The sequence below is a fragment of the Saccostrea cucullata genome, unplaced genomic scaffold, assembly GCF_032062105.1.
Source record: "Saccostrea cucullata isolate Sc308-1 unplaced genomic scaffold, CSIRO_AGI_Scuc_v1 ctg1148, whole genome shotgun sequence".
Lineage (NCBI taxonomy): Eukaryota > Metazoa > Mollusca > Bivalvia > Ostreida > Ostreidae > Saccostrea > Saccostrea cuccullata.
In genome coordinates, this window is record NW_026925718.1 from 64010 (window position 1) to 89694 (window position 25685).

At 33.1% G+C, this 25685-nt stretch overlaps 1 protein-coding gene across 1 annotated transcript; it reads left to right on the forward strand.

Moving 5' to 3' along the window:
- Nucleotides 1-381: 381 nt before the first annotated feature.
- On the forward strand, nucleotides 382-21877 carry LOC134269647 (uncharacterized). Its single transcript, XM_062751850.1, has 3 exons — nucleotides 382-464; nucleotides 1463-2585; nucleotides 21246-21877. Exons 1-3 carry the CDS (start codon nucleotides 432-434, stop codon nucleotides 21875-21877), a joined length of 1788 nt encoding a protein of 595 aa, XP_062607834.1. The 5' UTR covers nucleotides 382-431.
- The last annotated feature ends 3808 nt before the right edge of the window (nucleotides 21878-25685 follow it).

The window sequence follows — 25685 nt, forward strand, 5'->3', positions numbered from 1 at the left end:
AAGACAAAATAAACAAATACATACAATCAATTACAATCAATCTTACCTCAAATGAGGTGTAAAGGCTTAACCAACTAAAATTACTTTAGTATAGCCATTATGGCAATAGTAGGCAGTATCCTGTATATAAAACATAGGGTCTGTTTAGTTTACGATAGATTTTAAAATTTGTTCAGAAACATGAAAATTTACTTTCTCATATGAATCTCTTGAAATCTTTAATAAACGATAATTTAAACTAGATGTACTGTGAGCAATGAGCTCACTAAAAAATACCCCGTCTCCCTTCTGAATATAATGGCAGTATTAGTTTAATGTGGGACTTTGTCTTATTTAGATACAAAAACCGTTAAGGTGAACTCTATAATCTCTGATTCGATTGCAGATTTATTAAACTCAAGTGAAGGAGTTCAACAGAGGAGCAGCATACAATGGGTGGATTACCCAGTCGTCAAAAGCCTGGGGTAACAGGAATTTCACTTGAACTAGAATAGATAAAGTATTAGTGTTTTCAAAAAATGTATATAAGATGAAATTAGTTTTCTGTAAAACTTTTTTTGCATTCTCAATATACGTATATTCTTTTTTCCGACATGTACGAGGGCCGTTCAAAAATAACGCGGACTTGTTGCACAGTAAAAATATTTGACGAAATAATCAGGTAAGATGTCACACATAATATAAAAAGAATCTCACTCTTAAAGATTTCATATCAATTTTGGTTGATTTATCAGGACAGACGTGTACTATGGAGCAGCAAATTTTTCAAAACTAAAAGCTGTGCGGTACTTGTGATAAATACCTTACAGTCCGGATAAAGCTTTCGTCTATTACATATGTATCTTCTTCCTGCCCTCCCGTATAGCCTTTTTACAGACAGAGGTCTATAGCTAACGGTCTATAATTCCATTTTGCTAATTATGGAAAATGTCATGAATACCCTAGTTTACTACACATTTTGTTTTGCATATTTTGGATCTATTTTGGCGAAATCTCGAGCATCACACATAATTTAACAAAAGTGTGGTGCTCCGTCAATTCAGGTGACGTCATTTTCACAGGTATCGCATCGGGAAAAATCACTATATTTCTGTTAGCAATTTAAATATCACGTCAGAAATCTAAATACATAATAATAGAACATTATAAAGATATATTTGAGAAAATTGCCGAAAAAATTAAAATTAATGGCTTAAATTTTTGATTCCGCATGCTTTTGTCTCAATGTTTTGGTCGTGCTCCGTGCCTCTGCATCAGCGTTATCAACACAGCGATAATTTAAGGAGATTATTGGAATCTTTAAGATACATATTCTAAAATTTCATAACTATATGACTTCTGTACGAGTAAATAATTGTCCGCGTAATTTTTGAACGGTTCTCGTACTTAATTGACTCTTAAAATCATATCCAAGCACAGATGACAGGTGTTAAATATCCTTACATATGATTTTATTTAATAGTACACAAGATCATTACCATCTAACACGCCTGAGAAACTAAACACGACTGAAAATATCTTTACTGAGCGACAAAACGCGCCTGAAAGCGTCTTTACTGTGCGACAAAACACGACTGAAAGAATCTTCACTGTGCAATCAAACACGACTGAAAGTGCCTTTAGTGAACGATCAAACAAACCTGAAAGTTCCATTACTGAGCGACTAATCACGCCAAAAAATGCCTTTACTGAGAGACCGAATACGCCGGAAGTCTTAACTGTGCGAGTAAACACGCCCGAAAGTGCCCTTACTGAGCGACCAAACTCGCTCGAAAGTTCCTTTACTGAAAGACCAACCACGCCTGAAAGTATTGTGCGGCCAAAGACGACTAAAAGTGCCCTTACTGAGCGACTAAACTCCCTCGATAGTACCTTTACTGAGCGATCGAACACGCCGGAATGTGCTTTTACTGTGCGACCAAATACGACTGAGAGTACCTACACTGATCATGAGCCACCAACCACGCCTGAAAGCCCCTTTACTGAGCAACAACACAGGTCTGATAGTACCTTCACTGAGCGATCATCCTCATCGGATAGTACCCTTACTGAGCGACCATCCTCATCTGATAGTACCCTTACTGAGCGACCATCCTCATCTGATAGTACCCTTACTGAGCGACCATCCTCGTCTGATAGTACCCTTACTGAGCGACCATCCTCATCTGATAGTACCCTTACTGAGCGACCATCCTCGTCTGATAGTACCCTTACTAAGCGACCATCCTCATCTGATTGTACCCTTACTGAGCGACCATCCTCGTCTGATAGTACCCTTACTGAGCGACCATCCTCGTCTGATAGTACCGTTACTGAGCGACTATCCTCGCCGGAAAGTACCTTTATTGAGCGACTAAATGCATTATCGACTGATAGTACCTTTACTGAGCGACCATCTTTGCCTGATAGTACCATTACTGAGCAACCAGATGCATCTTTGTCTGAAAGTACCTTTACTAAGCGACCATTTGCATCCTTGCAATCATTCTCGTCTGATAGTGCCTTTTCTGAGCGACCAACTACACCTGATAGTAGCATTTCTGATAGTGACAGTTTTGAGGAAACACATTCTTCATTTTCATCCGGTATAAAAATATATTCTAATGCCCTGTTCACACGGAGAGTTTAATTCGCAGTACATTAATGCAAAGTAAACTAATACGAATTAAAATTTTATTATACAAAAAGACTATTCAGTAAGGCTATAATTACGTCATTTGTAAATCACGTCATGTATGCAGTGCCATCCATTTGATATGATAATCATAGTGGCTACAGGTATACATTTAGTGATTATCATACTTTTTCCTGATTTTTGAACCAAATATAGCGCGGTTACCTATAACTAGCCACCAACGTGTGTCCTGTGACTAAATTCTGGCCTTACGCATGCGTTAAAATTTAATTCAAATTAGCTTCACTTAGCGTTCACACAGAGCTAATGCGAAGTAATCTAATGCGCAGTAAATTAATTCGAATTAAACTAATTTGCATTACATTCTCCATGTAAATGCTAAGCGAAGCTAATGCGCAGTAACCTTATGTTTAATTCAAATTAAACTCTCCGTGTGAACAGGGCATTACAAGCTTTTAACATTTTGAGAAACGTATAACCGCCTCGTGTTCTTGTTTTAAAACGCAATATTATGATAAAAAAATGTTGTCAAATACAAATACTTCAAGGTTTGACGATTTAATTATGACAATAATCTCTTATGAATAATACTTTTCTGATATGTTTTAGACGATTTATACGCTTTTATATATCCATATTGAATTCCTAAATGTTGCATATAAAATAATGTGTAAACATTATGCCGCTAAAAATAAATATCGCAGACATAAGTGCAATATAACATATATGACGACTTCGCTTAGGCGACTCGATTTAAACAAAGAGAAAAATGCAACAAAATTCGAACGACTTGTAACATCAATTTATACATGATACAAGATCTTATCAGTCCTTGGAGGAGCAAAAATCATTTACAATCAAAAGAAGGAGGGGGATCCAATTGATAGAACAAACATGATCTTACATATAATAAGAGCAGTTGATGAAAATGTATATAAGAGATATACTGAATATACGTACATGTAATGTATATATGTTATAATAATATTATAGTCAAAGGCAAGAAACTGGGAAAAAATTACATATATGCATATCAAAATATCCTCAATTAAGGTAGATTACCATGGAATCTAGCAATTGATCTAAGGACGTCAGGGTCTTCAATCTTCATCAGTCATGATCCAATAAAATTGATTATCATAAAATAGAGACTGAAATTTTTAACATTAAATTTTACAAATATTAGTGAGTTTAAATCTTTTTACATTAAGATGAGGACATACAAGGAGAAAATGAATTTTATCCTAATTATAACGTTTTGCACTAAATTAAAGTCTGATTTAAATAAATTATTTTAAATATTCATACGATATCTTGCAGGCTCTTCCCTAAATAAAAATATTATGAATGTTGCTTCAAAGGACAGTCACTATATTTGGTAATACTTTTCCACTATTCAATGCAAACTGTGATAGCGATATCTTTAATATTGTTCTTAGCTTGGAGAACATACTATGCAGACATATAGCCATTTAATATTTTCGACTGATGTGATGCCATGCATTGAATATGACCTCAAAATATTGTAAATTCATAATTTCAAGAAAGTTGTATATTTTCTTTGATAATTCAATTGGAAAAAATCGAGCGCACGTCTGCAAATACTCTATATTTTAACAGTATGTGTAGATTGATAAAATGAATGAAATAATTTGCATTTTGTCCTCCTTCTTTTTAAGGATAACACACAAGCTCATTAGTTAGTGCTGTCACAGACACATTTTTTTTTTATAATTTATACAATCATATACATTTAATAAATGAAGTTGCTCTTTGAGAATATTTAAAAAAGGCATACACTTAACAAAACTTGTAAGTGTTCACTTTAAAAAATGTATTTATTTTAAAAATACTTTATAGAATAGTATGATATTTTCAAATAATTACAACAAATGAGTCTTCTCAACAATTGTAGTAAGAAAATAAAATATCACCGATGAAAACCAATGTTCCGTAACGAAGCTTTAAAACAATAAATCTGTACTTTGCGGCGTGCGTTTTGTGTAATTAGCATCTTTTTGTGATCATTATCAAATTTTGAAAACTGGTTTCACTAAGAAACACAAAACATTGGCAAAATGACCACTGATAATGAAGGGAGAGCCGTTAAAATGTTGATATCTGGACCATCCTTGCACCACGTTTTACTCACTTTTATTTTAGTGTTTAATTGTCCTTGATATTACTTTTAAAAATTAACAACCTGTATCAAAACCCATTCAAACACATTGTTCTATAGGCTTTGCATCATTTATAATCGCCAATTTATCACAATTTGAAAGTTTTAGACAAAATTTAAGCAAACCGGAAGTGACCTTGATCTTCGTCTGATGCCAAAATTTCGCATCACACCAGGATCAAAGAGTGTCAAATTGTCCTGAAACAATCTTAGAAACATAAAAACAAACAATTTCAATCGTATGAAAATGATAAGAAATTGGTGCTTGTGACAGTCTTATACTAGCTCAAGCAGTCTGAATCATTCTTAAGGCGGTGCACTTACGTGCTAAACACCCTAGGATATTGACCAAAAGGCATCTGTGTGATGACACGCTGTCACATTCCCGGATCTGAATCTCATTGAACACATTTGGGATTTTAATCAGAAATGTCAAAGCCCCCCCCCCTCCACACAATTTCAACGGTTTGGAAAGATCTATGCAGTAGGTGTGGCAGCAAATGGCCAAATCTCCTATTCTGGGGTACATGGTATCCAACAGTAAAAATTGTCTCGTAGTAATTAGAGCGAGTGGTGGTCTTATTCCATAGAGATTTTTTGTGTGAATTTTCATTTTGAGGGTACATCATTTCCTTGACACTTTGCTTAAAAATTCTGACGAGATACTTACATGAAATCTACGCAACATCGAACTTAAATATGCATCATTAACCATGAATTAAAGAAATTATTAATTAAATGCATTTGTTCTTTAAAACTTGAGAAATGTTAGGTGAACACTTAGAAGTTTGGTTCAGTGTATACATAGAGATTTATAACACTGTAAAAACTGCAAATTTCTTTTTGTTTATTCTAAGAAAAAACATTGCAATCACCGACAGCATGAAATTCTAGATTTTTATTTTTGTCCCCCGCTTGAAAAGTGGGGGATATTAATTTGGGTTTGTCCGTCCGTCCGTCCGTCCGTCCGTCCGTCTTTCTGTCTGTCTGTAACGCTTTCGTTTCCACACGATATCTCGAGAACCCTTTGAGCTTTTGCAATGAAATTTAGCATAGCAACTCCCTATGGACTAAAGAAGACCCCTATTGATTTTGAGGTCAAAAGGTCAAAGGTCAAGGTCATAAATAAGCAAATTCTGTCTGTAAAAACACTTTCGTTTCCACACGATATCTCGAGAACCATTTGAGCTATTGCAATGAAATTTTATATAACAACTCCCTGTGGCCTAATGAAGACCCCTATTGATTTTGAGGTCAAAAGGTCAAAGTTCAAGGTCGTAAATTTATACATTCTGTCTGTATGTAATACTATCATTTCCAGGCGATATTTCAAGAAGATTGTGAGCTTATGCAATGTAATTTTATACCAAAACTCCCTAGGACGTCTCTCGCCCCTCTCAAAGTGCCCCGCCCCGTTTGTTTTATTAGTATTTATAGTATTACATGGCGCTATTTTTAGCGCAGGGGCATGAGGAGAGTTATTGCGTATAAAACAGGTTCTCGGCGGACTTTATGTTCTTATTACATCTATTAGAACTGTTTAATAAAAGCTAAATAAATCAAACACCATGGATTGTGTAAAATTTTGAGAAACATGAATATATACGTGTATGTGACTTCAGTTCTGCATATACTTCTGTCTGTATAAAGCGACTCCGTGGTCTAGTGGTTATGTCTCTCGCTTCAAATGTGAGAGGTCCCGGGATCGAATCTCTGTCGAACCTTTCATTTTTTTTTTTTTTTTTTTTGTAAATACTTTTTTTTTTTACTAAATGATAGTATTGAGCATGTGAAATGAAAAATTTATGAGGATATAAAATCATCATTACAGTGTGATAAATAATATTCCTTATAAAAAAATCTTCTATACACATAATAAAGAATAAGCAATCAAATCTTTGTATGAATATTGACATACATGTATTTTATTTCCTTCAGTATACATGTATACATTTAATAATTCTACAAATTCAGTCAGGGGGAGCCGACTTTTTCCCTAAGCGGGGGACACGAATTCTCTGAATTAGCTTGTTAAAATTATTTTTTTTTTAAATACTTAATATAGGAGAATAAAAATCAGGCACGTAGCTACGGTTTTTAAAGAGTGTCCCGAGTCCTAAGAAAAGCACACACTCAGAAAAAGAGGAAAGCATTGTCTAGACATGCACTACGGGCCTGCAATTAGTGCTAAAACAATTTTAATTATTTTATTTATAAATCGGACATCGATGAAATGCAATACGTTATATTAATAAATCTGATGTAACAAGTCGTTCACATTTTGCTGAATTTCCTCTTTGATAAAATCTAGTCGTCAACGCGAAGTCTTCGTATATGTTATGTTGCACTACTGTCTGTGATATTTAATTTTAGCGGCTTAATTTTTACCCATTATTTTAGTGCGACATTTAGGAATTCAACTTTGATATATCAAAGCGTATAGATTTATCTAAAACATATCAGAAAAGTATTATTCATTAGAGATTGTTGTCATAATTATGTCGCCAAACCTTGAAGTAACTGTATTTGACAACATTTTTGTCCCCCGCTTGAAAAGTGGGGGATATTAATTTGGGTTTGTCCGTCCGTCCGTCCGTCCGTCCGTCTTTCTGTCTGTCTGTAACGCTTTCGTTTCCACACGATATCTCGAGAACCCTTTGAGCTTTTGCAATGAAATTTAGCATAACAACTCCCTGTGGACTAAAGAAGACGCCTATTGATTTTGAGGTCAAAAGGTCAAAGGTCAAGGTCATAAATAAGCAAATTCTGTCTGTTAAAACACTTTCGTTTCCACACGATATCTCTAGAACCATTTGAGCTATTGCAATGAAATTTTATATAACAACTTCCTGTGGCCTAATGAAGACCTCTATTGATTTTGAGGTCAAAAGGTCAAAGTTCAAGGTCGTAAATTTATACATTCTGTCTGTGTGTAATACTATTATTTCCGGGCGATATTTCAAGAAGATTTTGAGCTTATGCAATGTAATTTTATATCAAAACTCCCTAGGACGTCTCTCGCCCCTCTCAAAGTGCCCCGCCCCGTTTGTTTTATTAGTATTTATAGTATTACATGTCGCTATTTTTAGCGCAGGGGCATGAGGAGGGTTATGAGGAGAACTTTATGTTCTTATTACATCTATTAGAACTGTTAAATAAAGGCTAAATAAATCAAACACCATGGATTGTGTAAGATTTTGAGAATACCGAACATGAAAACATGAATATATACATGTATGTGACTTCACTTCTGCATATACTTCACACGACGTGAAGCGATTCCGTGGTCTAACGGTTATGTCTCTCGCTTCAAGTGTGAGAGGTCCCGGGATCGAATCTCGGTCGCACCTTTCTTTTTTTTCTTTTTTTTTTTAAATACTTTTTTTTTTTACAAAATGATAGTATTCAGCATGTGAAATGAAAAATTTATGAGGTTATAAAATCATCATTACAGTGTGATAAAAATTCCATATAAAGGGAGGGGGAGCCGACTTTTTGCCTAAGCGGGGGACACGAATTCTCTGAATTAGCTTGTTATATCATAGTATCGCGTTCTAAAACAACATCACGAGGCGATTATACGTTTCCGTAGTACGGTTATACGTTTCCGTACATTTTACATGTATCATTTCATACTCTTGAATATATCGTTAAGCCAGACAAGATATGCCCTGTTCACACGGAGCATTTATTTCGTTAGCTTCGCTTAACGTTCAGAGTGACGAAGAATTTAATGCGAATTAGTTTAATTCGAATTAATTTACCGATCATTAATGCCCTTTTCACACGTCGAGTTTAATTCGCAGTAAATTAATGGGAAGTAAACTAATGCTAATCAAACTAATTCGAATTAAATTGCGTTCACATGGCAGCTAATGCAAAGTAAACTAATGCGAATCAAAATTTTACTTCTAATTCGCATTAAATTCTCCATGTGAACGCTAAGCGAAGCTAATTCACAGACACTTTCACAATATGTCAAATTGATCGGCTTCTTCATAAGGTGACGTGATTTGCAAATGACCCCATAATAGTCTTCCTAAGTCTGACTCGAGAAGTATAAAATTTGATTCGCATTAGTTTAATTCGATTTAGCTGTCGTGTGAACTCAGTTTAATTCGCACTATTTTAACTTGCATTAGTTTACGTCGCATTAATTTACTACGATTTAACTCTCCGTTTGAAAGGGCGATAGACAGAATGATCATTGTGTATTATGGAGCCTCACAAGACATGCACAAGATGAAACACTTAAATTCGCTTAAATTCTTTGATTTAATTTCATGCTTCAAATGGAATATCAAGTATTAATCAATTAATTTACATATCTACCGGGCCATTTTATGCATAAAGTGAACCAAGCTCTTTTGAAGGTTTTTGTAAATGAAAGGCAATTTTTTTCCTGAAAATTCAAGACTGTTAAAGTTTAAAGTTATAAAGCTGCAAACACAGATTCAGTCTTTTGTTAAGAATATTTATGCAGCCAAAAAATACATTACTAATAACATTTTTCTGATTGTAAATTAATTTTCAACAGTTCTTAAAAGACAAGAACTGTAGATATCAGAATTCCAGTACGAAGGAACCTTAATTTCTATTTTTTTTAGGTCACCTGAGTAAACTCAGGTGACCTATTGCTATCCGTTTTCGTCCGTCGTCTTGCGTCGTTCGTCGTGCGTCGTGTGTTAACATTTGAACGTTTTCAGCTTCTTCTCTGCAACCACTGAACCAATTTCAACCAAATTTGGCACAAAGCATCTATGGGTGAAGGGGAACAAACATTGTGAATTTCATGATCCCTGTCCCCCTGGGGCCTGAGGGGTGGGGCCAAAACCACAAAAATTAATGCAATCTTTAAAAATCTTCTTTACTCATAGACAACAAGCAGTCAAACTGTTTGCATGATTGTAATCAGCAATGAGTCCTCTACCAAAATTGTGAAATTCATGGCCCTGGGGTCAGGGGTTCTAGTGCTAGGGTGGGGCTAAATAAGTAGGTAGTGAAAATGCATTATTTCTTTGAAAATCTTCTTCTCTACTCCTGGGTATTAAATAAACCAACTAAGTACATACGAGGGCTGTTCAATAAATAATGTCCTCGGTGCTCAGAAAGAAGGAAATGACGCTTTTCAATAATTTAGTCTTCATGATTTTACTAATTAATCTCTTTTAAGTAAAATACATGTCCGTAACATTTTTTTATCCAATTTCTGATTGTTTTTAGAACTCATTTTGGGTATGACCCTTAGTATACTGGAAAATGGCAGATCCAATGATTTCCCGGACTTGTTTCTTCCCTCTGAAAGGTGTTTTTTTCAAGTTTGGAAATAGAAACAAGTCAAAAGGTCAAAGATCTGGCGAATATTGTTAATGTTAAAAAACATTAACTTTCTGTTTATCCCGAAAACCCCTTGACTCTTCAGGGCATGCGGGTTGTCTTGAAGAAATTCAATGTAATGGATTCCTGATTCTGGGTCCTTCCTCTAAAAAACCTTTTGATTTTTTTGCGAAAGAATTGCTTTCTAGACACCTCCAGAAATTAAACTGTCTCTCCGAATAGGAATTTGAACAACAATACCACTAATTTTTAAGAAATTACATATAAATCTGTCTTTGTGCTCTTGAATACCTGTGCTCTTGTCAGACATTAGCCGTTTTTTATCAAGTACATCTTATGGTAAATTTTGTTTTGAGGGTTTTATTCAATAGATTCATGTTCCAATATATGTTTGAAAATAAAACAAACGTGGATAACTAAAATTACTGATATTTTAAAATAATTGTTAAGAATTTCGTATACGCTGTCATGTTCACTCATTTTTCAAAATATAGGGTGACCTTTGAGTACTAAGCTTTTTTACCGTCAAACGTTTCTTAAAAACAGTGTAAACTACTCCCGATATGATGTCTATCAAATTTACCATGTGCCTTAAAGTCAATCATACATCATCAAATATTATTTGTTGAAATTTGGCAACCAGTACATAAGTTATTATAATTTTTGTTGGCAAGGAGGGTACACACTTTTGATGCCCATTATATAATTTTTTATCATTGAAATCCACCTGCTCTTTTGTCTATAAAACAGGCATTGGTTGCTGTAAATGTCATATTTTTCAGTGATTATTTCTTTGGGATTTTTAACAAGTTTTACGGCAGCTATAATGAAGCTTTTATTTTCACACTAGTTTACTAATTCTTTTCCATTCATTCATAATGCAGTGTCTCGAAAATTCCTTGTTTCCCAGCTTCTCACGATGAAACTATGTGATGAAAAGTGGTCACATAAACTGTTACAAATTCATGAAAGATTCAATAATGAGAGAAAGTCAAGTTTAATGTCATATGATATCTGTAATGTATGTTATATAGTTCAGGACATTATTTATTGAACAGCCCTCGAAATTATGATGAGCAAGAGTGCCTCTACCAAAATTGTGAATTTTATGGCCCCAGGGTCAGGGGTTCTGGTGTTAGGGCGGGGCTCTATTGATTATATAGTGAAAATACATGGATTTTTTGAAAATCTTCTTCTCTGCTCCTGGGTATTAAATAAACAAACTAAGTACATAGTTATGATAAGCAAGAGTGCCTCATATTTAAGGCCAGGATGTATTTTATTTTGAGTTTTACAAACCCTCCGCTCAAGGTTTTGTATTTTCAGAAAAAAATGAAACATTTTTTTTCTTTCCGATGACAAATTTGAGTCGGGTTCGAGATTTCAAATTTGCGAACTGGCACTTCCGGTTTTACGAGGAAACGGCAGGTTAATTAAACTAGATCTGAGAAGATAAGAGTGCCATTCAAAACGTTTCACCCGTTCAAAGGACAAATAAAATGCTGACGACTTTGTTGCACAATGACATGTTGGTGAGATAATTATGTATTCGTTTCAAAAGTAACTGTAAATTATTTTCCTTCCCCAGGTTTTTAACTGCCCATGGTAGCTATTGCATATTGCCAGGGACATTGTTTAGGTCTCTGTTATAGCTTACAGTCTAAGCATCATTCTTCAGAAAAGGGTTGCTTATGCATCAGATGTAATGAATAAAACTATGGGAGAAGTGAAGTCAATTTGAGGAAGAAATAAATAATAACCTGAAGAAATAAAAAAAAAATCAACTATTAAAAGGCAAGAATATACAAATATATACAGGCATGTAGTATCATTTGTTTCAGCCAGAAAAATTATTTTACACTTAATTGAAAAAATGTTCACCCTACTCCCCAATACTCCCTGTCTGTTTTATGATAGGAATTATAATTTTAGGCATCCAGTAAATTTTAGAACAATGTCTACACATTCACATAACACATATTAAAAAAATGAAGATATATTGAAAGACTTTTAAAGAATTGATTTTTAAAAATATTTTTTGATCAACATCACAAAATTTATATAATTGGCCCAAACTGGCAGATGATGAAATAAGCAATTAAATGTTCTACTTTCCTATTTGTAAGCATAATGTGTCCAGTGGTAAGGAGCCTATTAGGATAGCATAAAAAAAGAATGCACAAATGTTAATAATTGATTTATCAAAAAAAAAAAAATTTCCTTCTCCTTCGGGACTTTTTTATTCTCATGTTCATAACTAAACCTAAACATAAAAAAATGCTGGCCTTATAATGAAGAAAGGGGCCTCTTTCAAAATAGATAATTTCAGGGCTGCTGGGTCAGGGGTACCAGGGGGGTACTTTGACTAAAAATAAATTAATGCTTTGAAAAGCAATGGTGCCTCTTTCAAAATTTGTGAATTTCATGGCTTTTGGATTAAAACATGAACCAAATACAATCACTGGAAAGTTGTTACATGATACTCAGGTGACCTATAAGGCCCGTGGGCCTCTTGTTCATTATTGTTAGGAGTATGACCATGTATGTTTATATTAATTTCAAAACATCATGATTCAAATACATTTAGATATTAGTAAGTTGCTACAGGGTATGTGTAGCAAGTTTAAAGGGAATAACAAAGTTGTTTAGATAATAAATAACATGCCTAAATAACATCGAGTTAGATTCAAAAAGTAAAATTAATTGTAATTGTTGTGTAGCATTGCTGAAGTTAATTTACTTATATTGTGTATTCATATTCTTATCAAACTGAGCAAGCAAAAATTCCCGGTTTTCTTTTAATTATATTCAGGTAGAAAAAGTATTTACGCCGATAGAACAAGTAACTCCCGAAAAAACCACGAAAACAGGTTTGGAAGAAATGCTAAATTACATGTATTTCTACCTCATCAGCAATGCAGTAATTTCGAAGGGACACCTCCAAGTTCAGAAGTCATTATAAAAATGATTCGGCAGGGTGTTCAGGAGAGTAACGGAAGTAAAATCGAAAATGCTTTGTCATTTGTCTCTGATGAAGATATGCCACAAATCTGTGAGGTTTTCTGCACAAAGAAACCCGAAAAATGTTTGGCTAGTAGAGTTATTATGAAAGAACTGAAAAGTAAAATCTTAAAATCTATTGAAAACAAAAACGATATTTTGTACATATGGGCGGGTCGGCAAGATGAAAGGATCCGAGGCATTGATACAGTTATACTAGTGACACAGTCTTCAAAACAATGCAACTTAGGTGATAAATTTTGGGGACTTAATATACTTGTACGTTGTGCTAATACCTGTAGCAACGAAGCATCAAGTTTGCTGATTTATGACACAAATGATTCCGTAACCTCTTTGAGCTTTCAACCTACAGATCCAGACATAAGTTCCCTATTTACCAAACATAGCAACATTTCATTAATAAATATATCTAACGTGCGTTCTATTGGTTACAATACTAATGCCAGAATAGAAATGAATCCTTCGATAGTTATCCATTGCCATATAAAAGGAGTGATACCAATTGGAGAAGACGCCTTTCCAAAGAAAATAAAAGGACATCGATTAAACATATTGCGAATATGTTTCGCGGGAAATGAGGCTAAAGTAAGTGAAAGGATAGTTAATGAAGATACCAAAACGACTGGTACATTAGGAGGTTTTGTAACGTTGCAAAATCCAGAGCGACAATGCTTTCTGACATGTGCGCATGTTGTTTTACCATTTGATGTGTTGAAAGATGGAGAGACCTCTGAGTATGTAAGGAGACGAGAAGTAAATGTTTTAGACAAAAATGGTATACAGTTTGGAAAAGTTCATAAAGCTAAATTCAAACATGGACAAGAAAGTCAAGTTAGCATCGATGCTGCTTTAGTTGAAATTACTGATCAATATCGATATCCGTGTGATGGAAACTTTGCAAAAGTGTTCACTACTGAACAAATAATGAAAACAGGCAAGTACTGTAAATATCAAAACGTTATAAAAATTCAGTCATATATTGTTTAAATTTATCACATATTTATCTCTGTGGTCATATTAAACGTAAAAACATTTTGATATTCAAAATTTGTGGCGTCCCGATAGTTTTTTTTTTGCGTCAGAACTTTAAAACTTATCCTAATGGTTAATGATTTCATATTGATATTTTTATTCAACGTTCTGTGTTTTTCTTTATCTCCAAAATAAATATGTGGATTTAAATTAATTTCAACTTCAGTATATGGGAGACTCAACAATTATATTATTTGTAAATATATAATTATTTCATGTACAAGGGCTGATCAAAATTACGCGGACGTGTTGCACAGAAAAATATTTGACGACATAATCGGGCAAAATGTCACACATAATTGAAAAGAATTTTTACTTATATCACAGGGGCTTGCTCCTGGCGTGTAAAAATATTTATTAAAAAAACGTAAACGATATACTTTAAAAGTTTTATAGTATATCGTTTATGTTTTTCTAAAAAGCTATTTTTACACGCCAGGAGCATCCCCTGTGCTTACACGGTCTTCAAAATTTCATATCAAAATGTTGTAAACTTATTTCAATTTTTAGGTGATTTATCAGGTTAAGAGTGATTAAAACTTGCTATTTTTTGCGGGTTTGTTCGACACATCCTTGCACTTTCACAAATTTTAACTTTATTCTTAATACTAAGGAAAAGTGGCAATCTTGTTATGTATTATGAGAAATATTAAAACTTTAATTCAGAAAAATAACTTTATTCAGAGTAGAAATGTTATAAAGCAAAACTTCTTCATAAGTATCGTCATTGTGACGTCAGTGTTGTGCACATAGTTTAGCAAATCGATCACACCCATTAAAAGTAAACATTTCTTGTAAACAGGGCACGAGCTCTGTTATTGTTGATTTTTACAACTCACCGGGTGCGTTGTTACAACGCACTTTGAAAAATTACACACTTTGAAAAAAATAAAATTTCTTTTCAAAGTGCGTTGATATCGACTATATTAACGCACTTTGAAAAATAATGTTTATGGCTTGGTCAATATTTTTGAAAATCTTATGTATGATACATTGTAAATAAATTGAACCTTTTGGATAACTATTCAGTGATAAGGTTATTTCAGGATGTGAAAGTGAGCGATTTGGATTTTTCGATACTTGAAAATTCTTTCTCTCTTATATTTTTACTGTGCTTAATTTTTCCAGTTTACGTGCATTTAATGTAAGCTTGAATTTATTGAAAGTTTAAATACATATATTTGGGTGTAGCATAGGCATCAGTATCGTGGGGGGGGGGGGGGTTGTCACATATATGTTTTGCAAAGATTTACATAATAAAGGAATTTAAAATTTTGGCTTACCTTGGGGTGGGGTTTTGTTCCACTTTCAATTTGCTACCTAAGTAAAAAAGAGTTGGTCTGAGAGACCTGCTATATACTCATCTTCTCCTTGTTCTCGAAGAGGGTTAATCAATGCATGTAATTAACAAGATGTGTTTGAAAACACTATGCATTTGGCGGCAACAAATATTTTTAAAAAAGTATTTTTAGCATAAAGGTCACAGTTAAGGTCACAAGGTCATTGATCTTGGTGTCATTTGAAAGAACTTAATTAGTGAAGTATGCATACCAAATATGAAGTCTTTATCTTTCATGGTTAAAAAGTTATGGTGAAGGTTAATTTTTATCATATAAGACACAGCCAAGGTCATTGACCTTGGTGTCATGTGAAAGGGCTTCATAAGTGTAGTATGCATGCAAAATATTAAGTCTATATTTTTCTTCGTTCAAAAGTTATGGCGAAGGTGAAAGTTTGCCGTCAAAAAAATCTATATTTAGCGTATAGGTCACAGTCAAGGTCACAAGGTTATTGACCATGGTGTCTTTTAAAAAAGCTAAATAAGTGTTGTATGTATACAAAATATGAAGTTTCTATCTTTTACGCTTCCAAATTTATGGCAAAGGTTAAAGTTCGCAAAAACCCTATTTTTAGGATAAAGGTCACAGTCAAGGTCACAAAGTCATTGACCTTGATGTCATTTGAAAGAGCTTCATTAGTGGAGTAGGTGTACCAAATATGAGGTCTCTTCCCTTCATGGTTCAAAAGTTTTGGTGAAGGTTAAAGTTTGCAGACAAACAGACAGACAGACAGAACAAAAACAATATACACCTCGGATCTTTCGATCTGGACGCATAAACATTTTTCTCGAATGATATAATAATTACATATATATTCTCTCAAATATTAAACTCTAAGTCAAGATATTTTGTTTTATACATATTTTTCCAAAGTGCTTTACATGTCCACATGGTAAAAATGATGTACACTCTTAACGCACTTTTAAAATTTTTTTGCGTCGATTTTGTCCAAATTTTAAGGCACTTTTACAAAAATTTTTCAAAGTGCGTTGCCACAGTGCGTTCAATTGTTTAAGTCTACTCACCACAACTGCACGGACTGACACTATACGGTGTGTATGTCTTACTTTTGGAAATGTGTACTCTAAATTTTCTGGATTATAGTTTTAATATTTTTTCATTTATGCACAAGAAGATTTCCACTTTTCCTAAGTGTAAAGAAAAAATTAAAATTTGTGAAAGTGCAAGGATGTGTCAATCAAACCCGCGTAAAAAAATCAAGTATTAATAACTTTTGAATGAAATAAGATTTTTAATTTATTTTTATGTGAAATGCTATAAAATATACAGGTCGTAATATTTCACAGGAAATATTAACTTCAAATCTGTGTCCAAGTACCTTTAAAACCAAAAACAGCAAGTACTTCGATATGAGATTTAGACTTGAGATATTGTGTGATTTTGGTGACTCTCATTCAAGTTCTTTACAGTCCGGATTAGATTTTCGTCGATAATCTTCTTCCCGTCCTCTCGTACAGCCTATTTAAAGAGGTCTAATGGTCTAGAATTCCAATTTACTATTTGTAAACAAATGTCACGAATACCCTATTTTACTTCATATTTTATTATGCATATTTTGGATTTATGTTGACCTTTTTACGAGCATCACACATAATTTAACAAAAGTGTGGTGCTCCGTCAATTCAGGAGACGTCATTTTCACAGTCAATTTCACAAAAATTGCATCGGAGAAAAATCAGTTTATTTTTTGTAGTACTTTAAATATCATGTCTAAATATAAAAAATCTTAATACATAGTGATAAAACAAAACAAACATACATTTGAGAAAACTGTCGAAAAATATCGCGAATTATTGAAAATTAACGAGTTTAAATTTTGGATACCGCATGTTTGTGTTTCAAATTCTTTATCGTGCTCCGTACCTCTCCAGTTCAGAGATATCATCACAGCGATAATGTTTGGAGAATTTTTTTTTAATACAGAAATTTTGGTACAAATTTTTTGGAATCTTTAAGATACATATTTCTGTGAAATTTCATAATTATATGACGTCTGTAAGAGTAAATAATAGCAGAGTTCGCGTAATTTTTGAACGGTCCTAACATTGTTGCCTTGTCAATTTTATTGTGATATGAATTTTCCGGACACTGTGCTATTTCTTTTCATTTTTGGATACAGTATCAGACCTGCAAAATTCACAGGAATATAATGTATACTTTCCAACATATCGGATTTTAAACAATGTGCGTTCATGGTTGTCGCCGCACCTAAATATAACGTCATATGACAGATACGCGCCGTCATACTTTAAAGAGTTTCCAGTTCGTTTCATTAAAAAAAATATATTTGTGATTCGCAAGCACTTTCACCAATTTCACTTTCTTTAAGAATTCTTGGTAACACTATAGACTCACTCTTTTCATAATTAAGCCCTCTGTCAAAATTTTATATAGTAGAATAAGGCAAATTAAAAATTCAAATCACATGTTACTCTATACGTCTGTCTTTTTTGACAACGTCAGGGACCATTGAACGTTTCCGTCCAATCTCCTATCTTATGGTTTTCTTGTCCTCAGCTGATCATTCAATGATTCATCACCCGCTCAAAATTCCTGGAAACATCTATAAAGAAATTTCTTTATTCTGTGAGTCTGATTGATTACGGTTTCGTCAAAGGTCAACCTGTCCAAAAATTTATTTTTACAATAGCCCCAAAACTATGTAAGGTATAAAGTTAAAACTTTTACAGTTTATAAATTTGTAATTGATTAACAGATTGAAAGTATCACTTGATAAAAAAATACTTGGAATAATATTAATTGAGAAAAATTCTTCTTAAAAATGCATATATTTTCAAATAATACATCTAATTAATTCTGTGCTTTAAGTGAAAACCATCATCGCAGAAACAAAATATGTTTATAAATGAAGGGCAAGTTGGACATCGATAACTCTGGAAAGTTGTTTTCCCTATTTATTTTGTCCAAATGTTAAGACTTGAAAGTAAAAGTACACTGCAAATGGCGGATTCTATAGGGGTCTTGTCTTTGTACATGTAATGCTTTCAATTACAGCCTTTCAAAGACTATTCATGTCCAGCTTGCCCTCATTGATAAACATAATATATTATTTCTACAATATTGGTTTTCACGAAAAGGACAGAATTAAGCCGGTGCATTTTTCTTTAAATATGCACATTTTCTGTTGCAATTTTTCTCAAAAAATTGTTATCAAGTGATACTTTCTATCTATTAATCAGTGATATATTTAAAAACTGTAAACGTTTTGACTCTATACCACACATAGTTTTTGAGCAATTGTAAAAATAATTTTGTAGACATGTTGACCTTTGACGAAACCTTAACGTAACTGTCGCTAGTGATGATTCCCATATTTTGAAGCAAAAATGCATTACAACTATTGTTGGCAAGTCGGACGATTTTTAGTAACCGGTTACTCGCTTCATCTTCCGATCGAGTACCCGGTTACTCGGATGATTTTTGATAAAGTATTAATATCTATTATTTAACTTATTCTATACTTATCGGTAGTAGTATTGCACAAATATACTGTATAGGGACATTATATTTACAATACACAGACACGATATTGTCAAAGATTTACGACTTTAAAATAAAGAAAATTAATAGGGAATTCGGCACACAAAGAAGACAAATAAATACGTCATCGTCAATCACCATTTTACACTTTCTTTTTCAGCTCCAAAAATATGTCGCAATCAAAGAGAATAATTATTTACATACTCCATAATTAATAATTAATATGTGGAGTGTCCAGTAAAACGCTGGTTTCTGAATAATTTAAGCTTAGATGATTTAACAGATTTTGAATCAGCTGTTCTTTTGTTACAACTCCAAGCTTATTATGTCTGAGGCGGCATCTCGTTAAATTATCAAAGGAGGTAATTATAACTCAGGTCTTCAAAATATGTATACCCCAAGCAATCAAAGCTATCAATTATATAAACTGTGAAAACTAATCAAAACAATTTGATTCACTACAACCATGCACTAGATCAAGTCTAACGGTACCTAAAATTAGGGAAATGTGTAAGTTAGTATGCATCTATAAATGATAAAACATTCATTTTCTAGGCCTTTACTATGTAGAATTTATTTTACCCGAGTAACCGAATAGCAGTTTTACTAACCGATACTCGCAACGTTCGACGGTTAACCGGTTAACCGGGTACTCGTCGCCAACACTAATTACAACTCGACGCGCCGTTTTTTTTTTTTTTTAATTTCGACAATCCCTTTGTTCAATTCAACAGAGTAAAACAACAATATTTTTGATCACAAATACAAATGCCATCTTTTAATTTTCAATTAAAGACTAGATAATGACTTGAATTGTGTATTTAAAAAAAGAGAGATATTAGATTAGGTGCCTTTTTTGAAATCTTTTTAATGTGTTTGTCTTTTCTATTCTACGAAAAAATACACTTTAAAACGTGACGTTCCGTTGTGACGCGGCGACACCCCTATACTTTTTGTTGTAAACATCTATAAAATAAATTCAAATAAACATTTTTAACATGATTAAGGTAGTCCGATCCTCAGGTCTATAGAATTAGCAGTGGAGTAATCAAAAATACTGAGTCTTATAAAATGAATGCACAAAGTTATGTAAATTTATCAATAGTATTTCTCTTAAGCTAAAGATAAAGTTAATCATATTCCATAGGAAAAAATGTCAAATCTTCAATATTTTTGCAAAAAAGCGAATTGGAATATCAGCAATACATTTTCTAATTGCAAATTGATCAATAAATATTTTTTAGAATAAACAATGATCAGTATCCAGGCATTCAGGGAATTTTTCATGATTTTTATAGTTATTTGGTATTTTTGCCTTCTATTTCCGTCATGTATGCTACAATACATAGTGTATAAGGCTTTTGCTATCATTGCAAGGCACCACAAATCACTTTTTATTTCATTTCATGGTAATAAGCTTTAGTATCTAAGGCTGGATTAAAAAAAATCTTATTTCTCTAAAATTGTAGTAATTATTTTTTCCTTTTATAGGGTACAAATATAAACTTTTGAAAGACCTTTTCTAAGACTTTCAAAAACCTTGAATCTTATAAAGATGAATAAAATGAAAATTGTTGCATGAAAAAAATTTCATTTTTAAGCTTCATTTTGATGCATTTCAAATTAAATATTAATTTTAGGAGTTATCCTTCCTGGCTGAGGACCGTTCACGTTAGCTTAGTCGGTAGAGCGCTCGCTCCGGAAGGTCGTGAGTTCGTATCTCGGCCGCGACTGACCTAGTCGTTAAAATGGGTAGCCACCGTTCCTTCACCATGCGCTCGGCACTTTGAAGAAGAAGTTGCAGGTCCTTCGGTTGAGACCTTAAAAACCGAGGTCCCTGTCAGCGACAGGCGTTGGTATGATAAAGATCTCACACTGCTCAATGGCCCTGAGTGCCAAGTAAAGGTCAAAATTTGAAGCCCTTTACCGGCATACGGTGACGTCTCCATATGAGTTAAAATTCTCGAGAGGGACGTTAAACAATATACAATCAATACAATGTTAATTAGATTTGTATTTGTGCATCTTTTGGTATATTGTATTTGATATTATAATGCCAAATATAAAAGATTTGGACAATGTGACATTAATTTCGGATCAACCCTCGTACATGTATAGCATAACTCCTATTAACACTTTTTTTATTTTCATATCTTAATACTTTCATTTCGCTTTATAGGGTTTTCTAAGAACAATTTGCCAAGGTTTGATAACGGAGAGATAGAACAAGTCAGTGAACACAATTTTCGAACTTCGGTGTTAAAGATTGGAGCCAAAAGTGGATTAACAATTGGTTCTTTGAAAATCGGAAGAAGTTGTGCAAGGATACATGATTATGACGTACAAGTAGGGAACAGATTCTCTACAACACTTTTCAAACAAATGGAGGTAATTCCTCATTGCGATCTGTCTCAGCCGTCCGATTCAAGGGAACCCTTTCTAGATTACGGAGATTCTGGGTCTTTCGTTTATTTTATATCTCATCAACGCCCTGTTATTCTTAAGTGTATCGGTTTAGCTGTTGCTAAAACGTCCCATGGAACTTGCTTGGTAACACCCATAGACAAAGTGTTTGAAGCACTTGATCTCCCATTTAACTGCTTATCGAAATTTACAGATGAAGCGACTAAAAGAGACGTCATTTCTGTTATGTTATCTAAACTCAATAGCATTTCCAATCAAATGGCGACAAAAGACGATATCCAAAAGATAGAAGGAGACATAAGCAGTATTAAGGACAGATTGTCTTCTACAGAATCAAATGTGAAGAGACTTTTAGAGAGAAATATTGAGGAAACAAATTCCGTATAAAAGTGAAGCTTTGAATTGTTTTTATTTGAATTCATTTGGTTTTGAGTCTTAAATAATCGCTTAAATGTTAAATTCAACTCAAATTCATTCTGAATGAACGAATACACGTACATGTACAGTGCATCTCACATGTAATCAATATTATCAGGAGCACAATTTCTATGAAATGTAATGGACCTCGGGCTTTATTGAATGATTTATTGTAAAATGCATTACAATCTGCAAGTCTGTTGTATTTTTTTTTGGGGGGGGGTCCCTATAATTATAACTTACCCAAGTAAGTTACTGTATACTTAGACAAATAATAATGTTAACTATACCTTAAGTTTACCTTATAAATAATAAAATATATACAATCTTAACTGCTTATATATCCCACATTGAAAAAGGAAAATAAATGTTTAAAAAATTGTTTTACATGTGTTAGATACGTCTATATTTTGAGTGAAAAAGCATTACGAAAAATGATTCACAATCCCAATTCAGGGTCACATGACTTTTTTCACAATATTTTAGATGTATCGATCCATTAATCCATTGAAAGTTAATTGTCATCATCTTAGTATGATCCTTGTTTTTAACAAGATGATAATGTTACTGCATCGTTCATATATCATTTGACAGTATAGCATTTTTAAAATTACAAAAAAATAAGGTTAAGATGTGCGAGTGCTTGAATTTCCTTATAAGTAGCCTGTAATGTCTTTCATTTCAGATATAACACATTAAAAGCACGCACATTAGATATTATATAAAACTCAACTTTTATCTATTTTTACCATTTACACCTTATAAAAATATTCAATATTTAATGTGAATCATAGTTCATTAATAAATCATACATCAAGAATTGTTTTGCATTTTCAAAGTTAATTTTTCTAAATATATATTGTAAAAAAAAATGTATGACATAAGAAAACAACAACACTTAAACTTAAAAGTCCATTGAAATAAAGCAACTCGGAAGCAGAGCAAACAAAGACTTCTAAAAAACCAAAGATGGTTTCAGGTGGCATGGGCGAGTAAGCATCCCCTGTCAACAGATCACAAAAACTCTGACTTCGTATAAAATTTGGTAAACAAATAATCTATAGAAAAATAATTGCTAACAATTGGCACGAACATAGGTCAACAGGTCAACACTTTACTAAATGAGAGGTTTTATTAGCTAAAACGATGACAGTGTGCACCAAATGATTTGCTAAGTTGTCGACCTTTCAACGAGACCCTTTACATTGACAGAAATATCTACTTAACTTAATTAACTAGTGTGCCTCGTGAAGCATTCGCCGTGATGAGTAATTTTTTTTAACAGGCTATGGTAGTGAGTAGTAGGTGTCCTATTGATCGGGGGTCGTTCAGTACATGGAGAAGGTTACACTTGTACTTATAATTTGATTCTAGATTAAGTAATGTTATCTTATTGTAAATATACCCAATATCTGGTAAAAACTAATTATAAGGTAGTGATTGTATGGACAGTAAACTTACTAGTCTTCTAAGTTACGTTTACTTTTTATTTTTATCAGTGCATTTATATCTTTGTTTCAACAGCATATTTATCAAAATTTTCTCGCGTTTCAGAAATTAAACGTACATGTACTTTGAGTATATCCCCTTATAAAAAAAAATTACAGTAATTCCATTGAAATTGCATGTAGAATCCTTTTTTCAAGCTCACTGGGATAAATCGAGTCGACATATGAATGAAAAAAAAAACTACTGCTTATCGATGATACACCGTCTATATATCTAATTGTCGAGCTGAAGGCCAAAGGATGTGTTTTCTTCTTCTGTATATGATTTCATTAAAATAAATTCTGTTTCATATGAATACAGTAGACAAAATTGCTAACGCACAACTTTTTAATTCTAAGAACTTGTGGATTGAGCATTTGCCGAATCTGTGCTAGTGTATATAACATTCCATTATTTCCAAAACAGTTGGATTGACAAATGTCTTTGTATCATGAATATACCCTTGAATGACCTTCGTGTCCAAAAAGCAATTTCCAGCTGCGCACTGCGCACCATTTTTGCCCAGATAGGAAATTCTTGATCACTTTATGTGGTTTTTGAGGTAGCGACAGGATTATTCCCTTAGTTATAAATTAAATAACAAACACTCATTGACTCTCATATCGCTTAGTAATCATCCGGTGCTTTATGTCCATACCAAAATCCACTCAACTTTCGGTTGACGTAGTTTTGTAGAACGATTTTCAACTTATTGTATGCTGCTAACTTAAAGCTGTGGCTGTCAGTAGTAAACATTTTTATGTTAATCTATTTACAACAAATTTTCATGATTGAAATTTATAAGCATTTTATTGTTTTCATTTTTTACAGATTACCCGATTATTATTATTATTATAATTAAACATTTATAAAACGCCCTATGTATAGAACTCTAAGGCGCTGTACAAGCATTATATGTAAAAAAAATAAAACTTTAAAGCCATATATGGCGTATGTACAATGAAAATTATGAGACTAAAATTATAAGAACTTATTATTTGTATCATTACTTTATATAAAGATAGAACTTTTCCCTAAATTACAAAATCTGAGTCAATTGCGTTATAAAGATATCACAATTTAATTTGGATTCTCGGAATTTTCTCCGACTCGGAAGAAAATACAAAAGATTTAAATAACACATTACAGAGAAGATAAATTTATTAGTTGAAACGAGGTGTTCTCCGTGTTCAGAATTATATGAAAAGTTTTAATTTAAATGTATTAACTATATTTCTTAACTTAATTTGGTATTTTTCAAAAATATATTTTTTTGATCAGTTACGCCATATATGGCTTTAAAAAAATTACAGCAGTCATATTCGAAAATTATAAGATAAATATATAAAAATTTAAAAGTGTCCATCCATAAAAGTACTAAAAAGATTATAAAATTTTTAAATGTTGTGTCCAGATGTTGTGTCCTATTGAAAGGCTTAGATACACAATTTATAAGTCCTATACCTTTTTAAAAAGAAAGGTTTTAAGTTTTTTTTAATTAAAAATTCCAATTGAGTCACACTTTCTTAAATACAAAGGCAGGGAGTTCCACAAAGTAGACGCCGCTTTGTCAAATCGTCTATTCCAATATATCACAGTTCTTGTTGACGGAACCACTAAAAGATTTGCTGATTCTGAGCGTAGGGTACGTGAAGGTATGTACGGTTCGATTAGTTCGCTAATATATGTTGGGGCTTGTCCGTGGAATGCTTTGAATGCATAAACAAGAGTCTTGAATTGGCAACGAAACTCTACCGGCAGCCAGTGTATATTGATCAGAACAGGAGATATATGGTCATATTTCGACTTCGATAGTGTTATTATGCGCGCAGCCGTAGTTTGTATACGTTGAAGCTTGTCTGTAAGTTGTTTGTTAATTTCAACAAGTAAAGCATTTCCAGACGGGATGCCACTTATGCATTAACAAGCGATCTGCCATGCATCTTCAGTGATGTAGTTCCTAATAAGTCCGATGTTTTGTAGGTGGAAATAACATGATTTAGATAATACATTGCATTGTTTTTCCATTGATAATGAAGATGTCAAAATATGTCCCAAGATTTTTAACAAAAGGGGTATTTTGGATGATATTATTTCCAAATGAAAGACTGAAAGCTTCAATATCAACTGATCTGGTCTTAGGTGCAAAAATCATAAGTTCCGTTTTCCTGGTTTAGTTTAAGCAAGTTTGCACTCATCCAGTTTTGTATGTCATTTAGGCATGCAGTTAATTAGCCGAACGGAGATGTTATACCAATTATCCCGGGGTTCAATCATGATGAAAATCTGT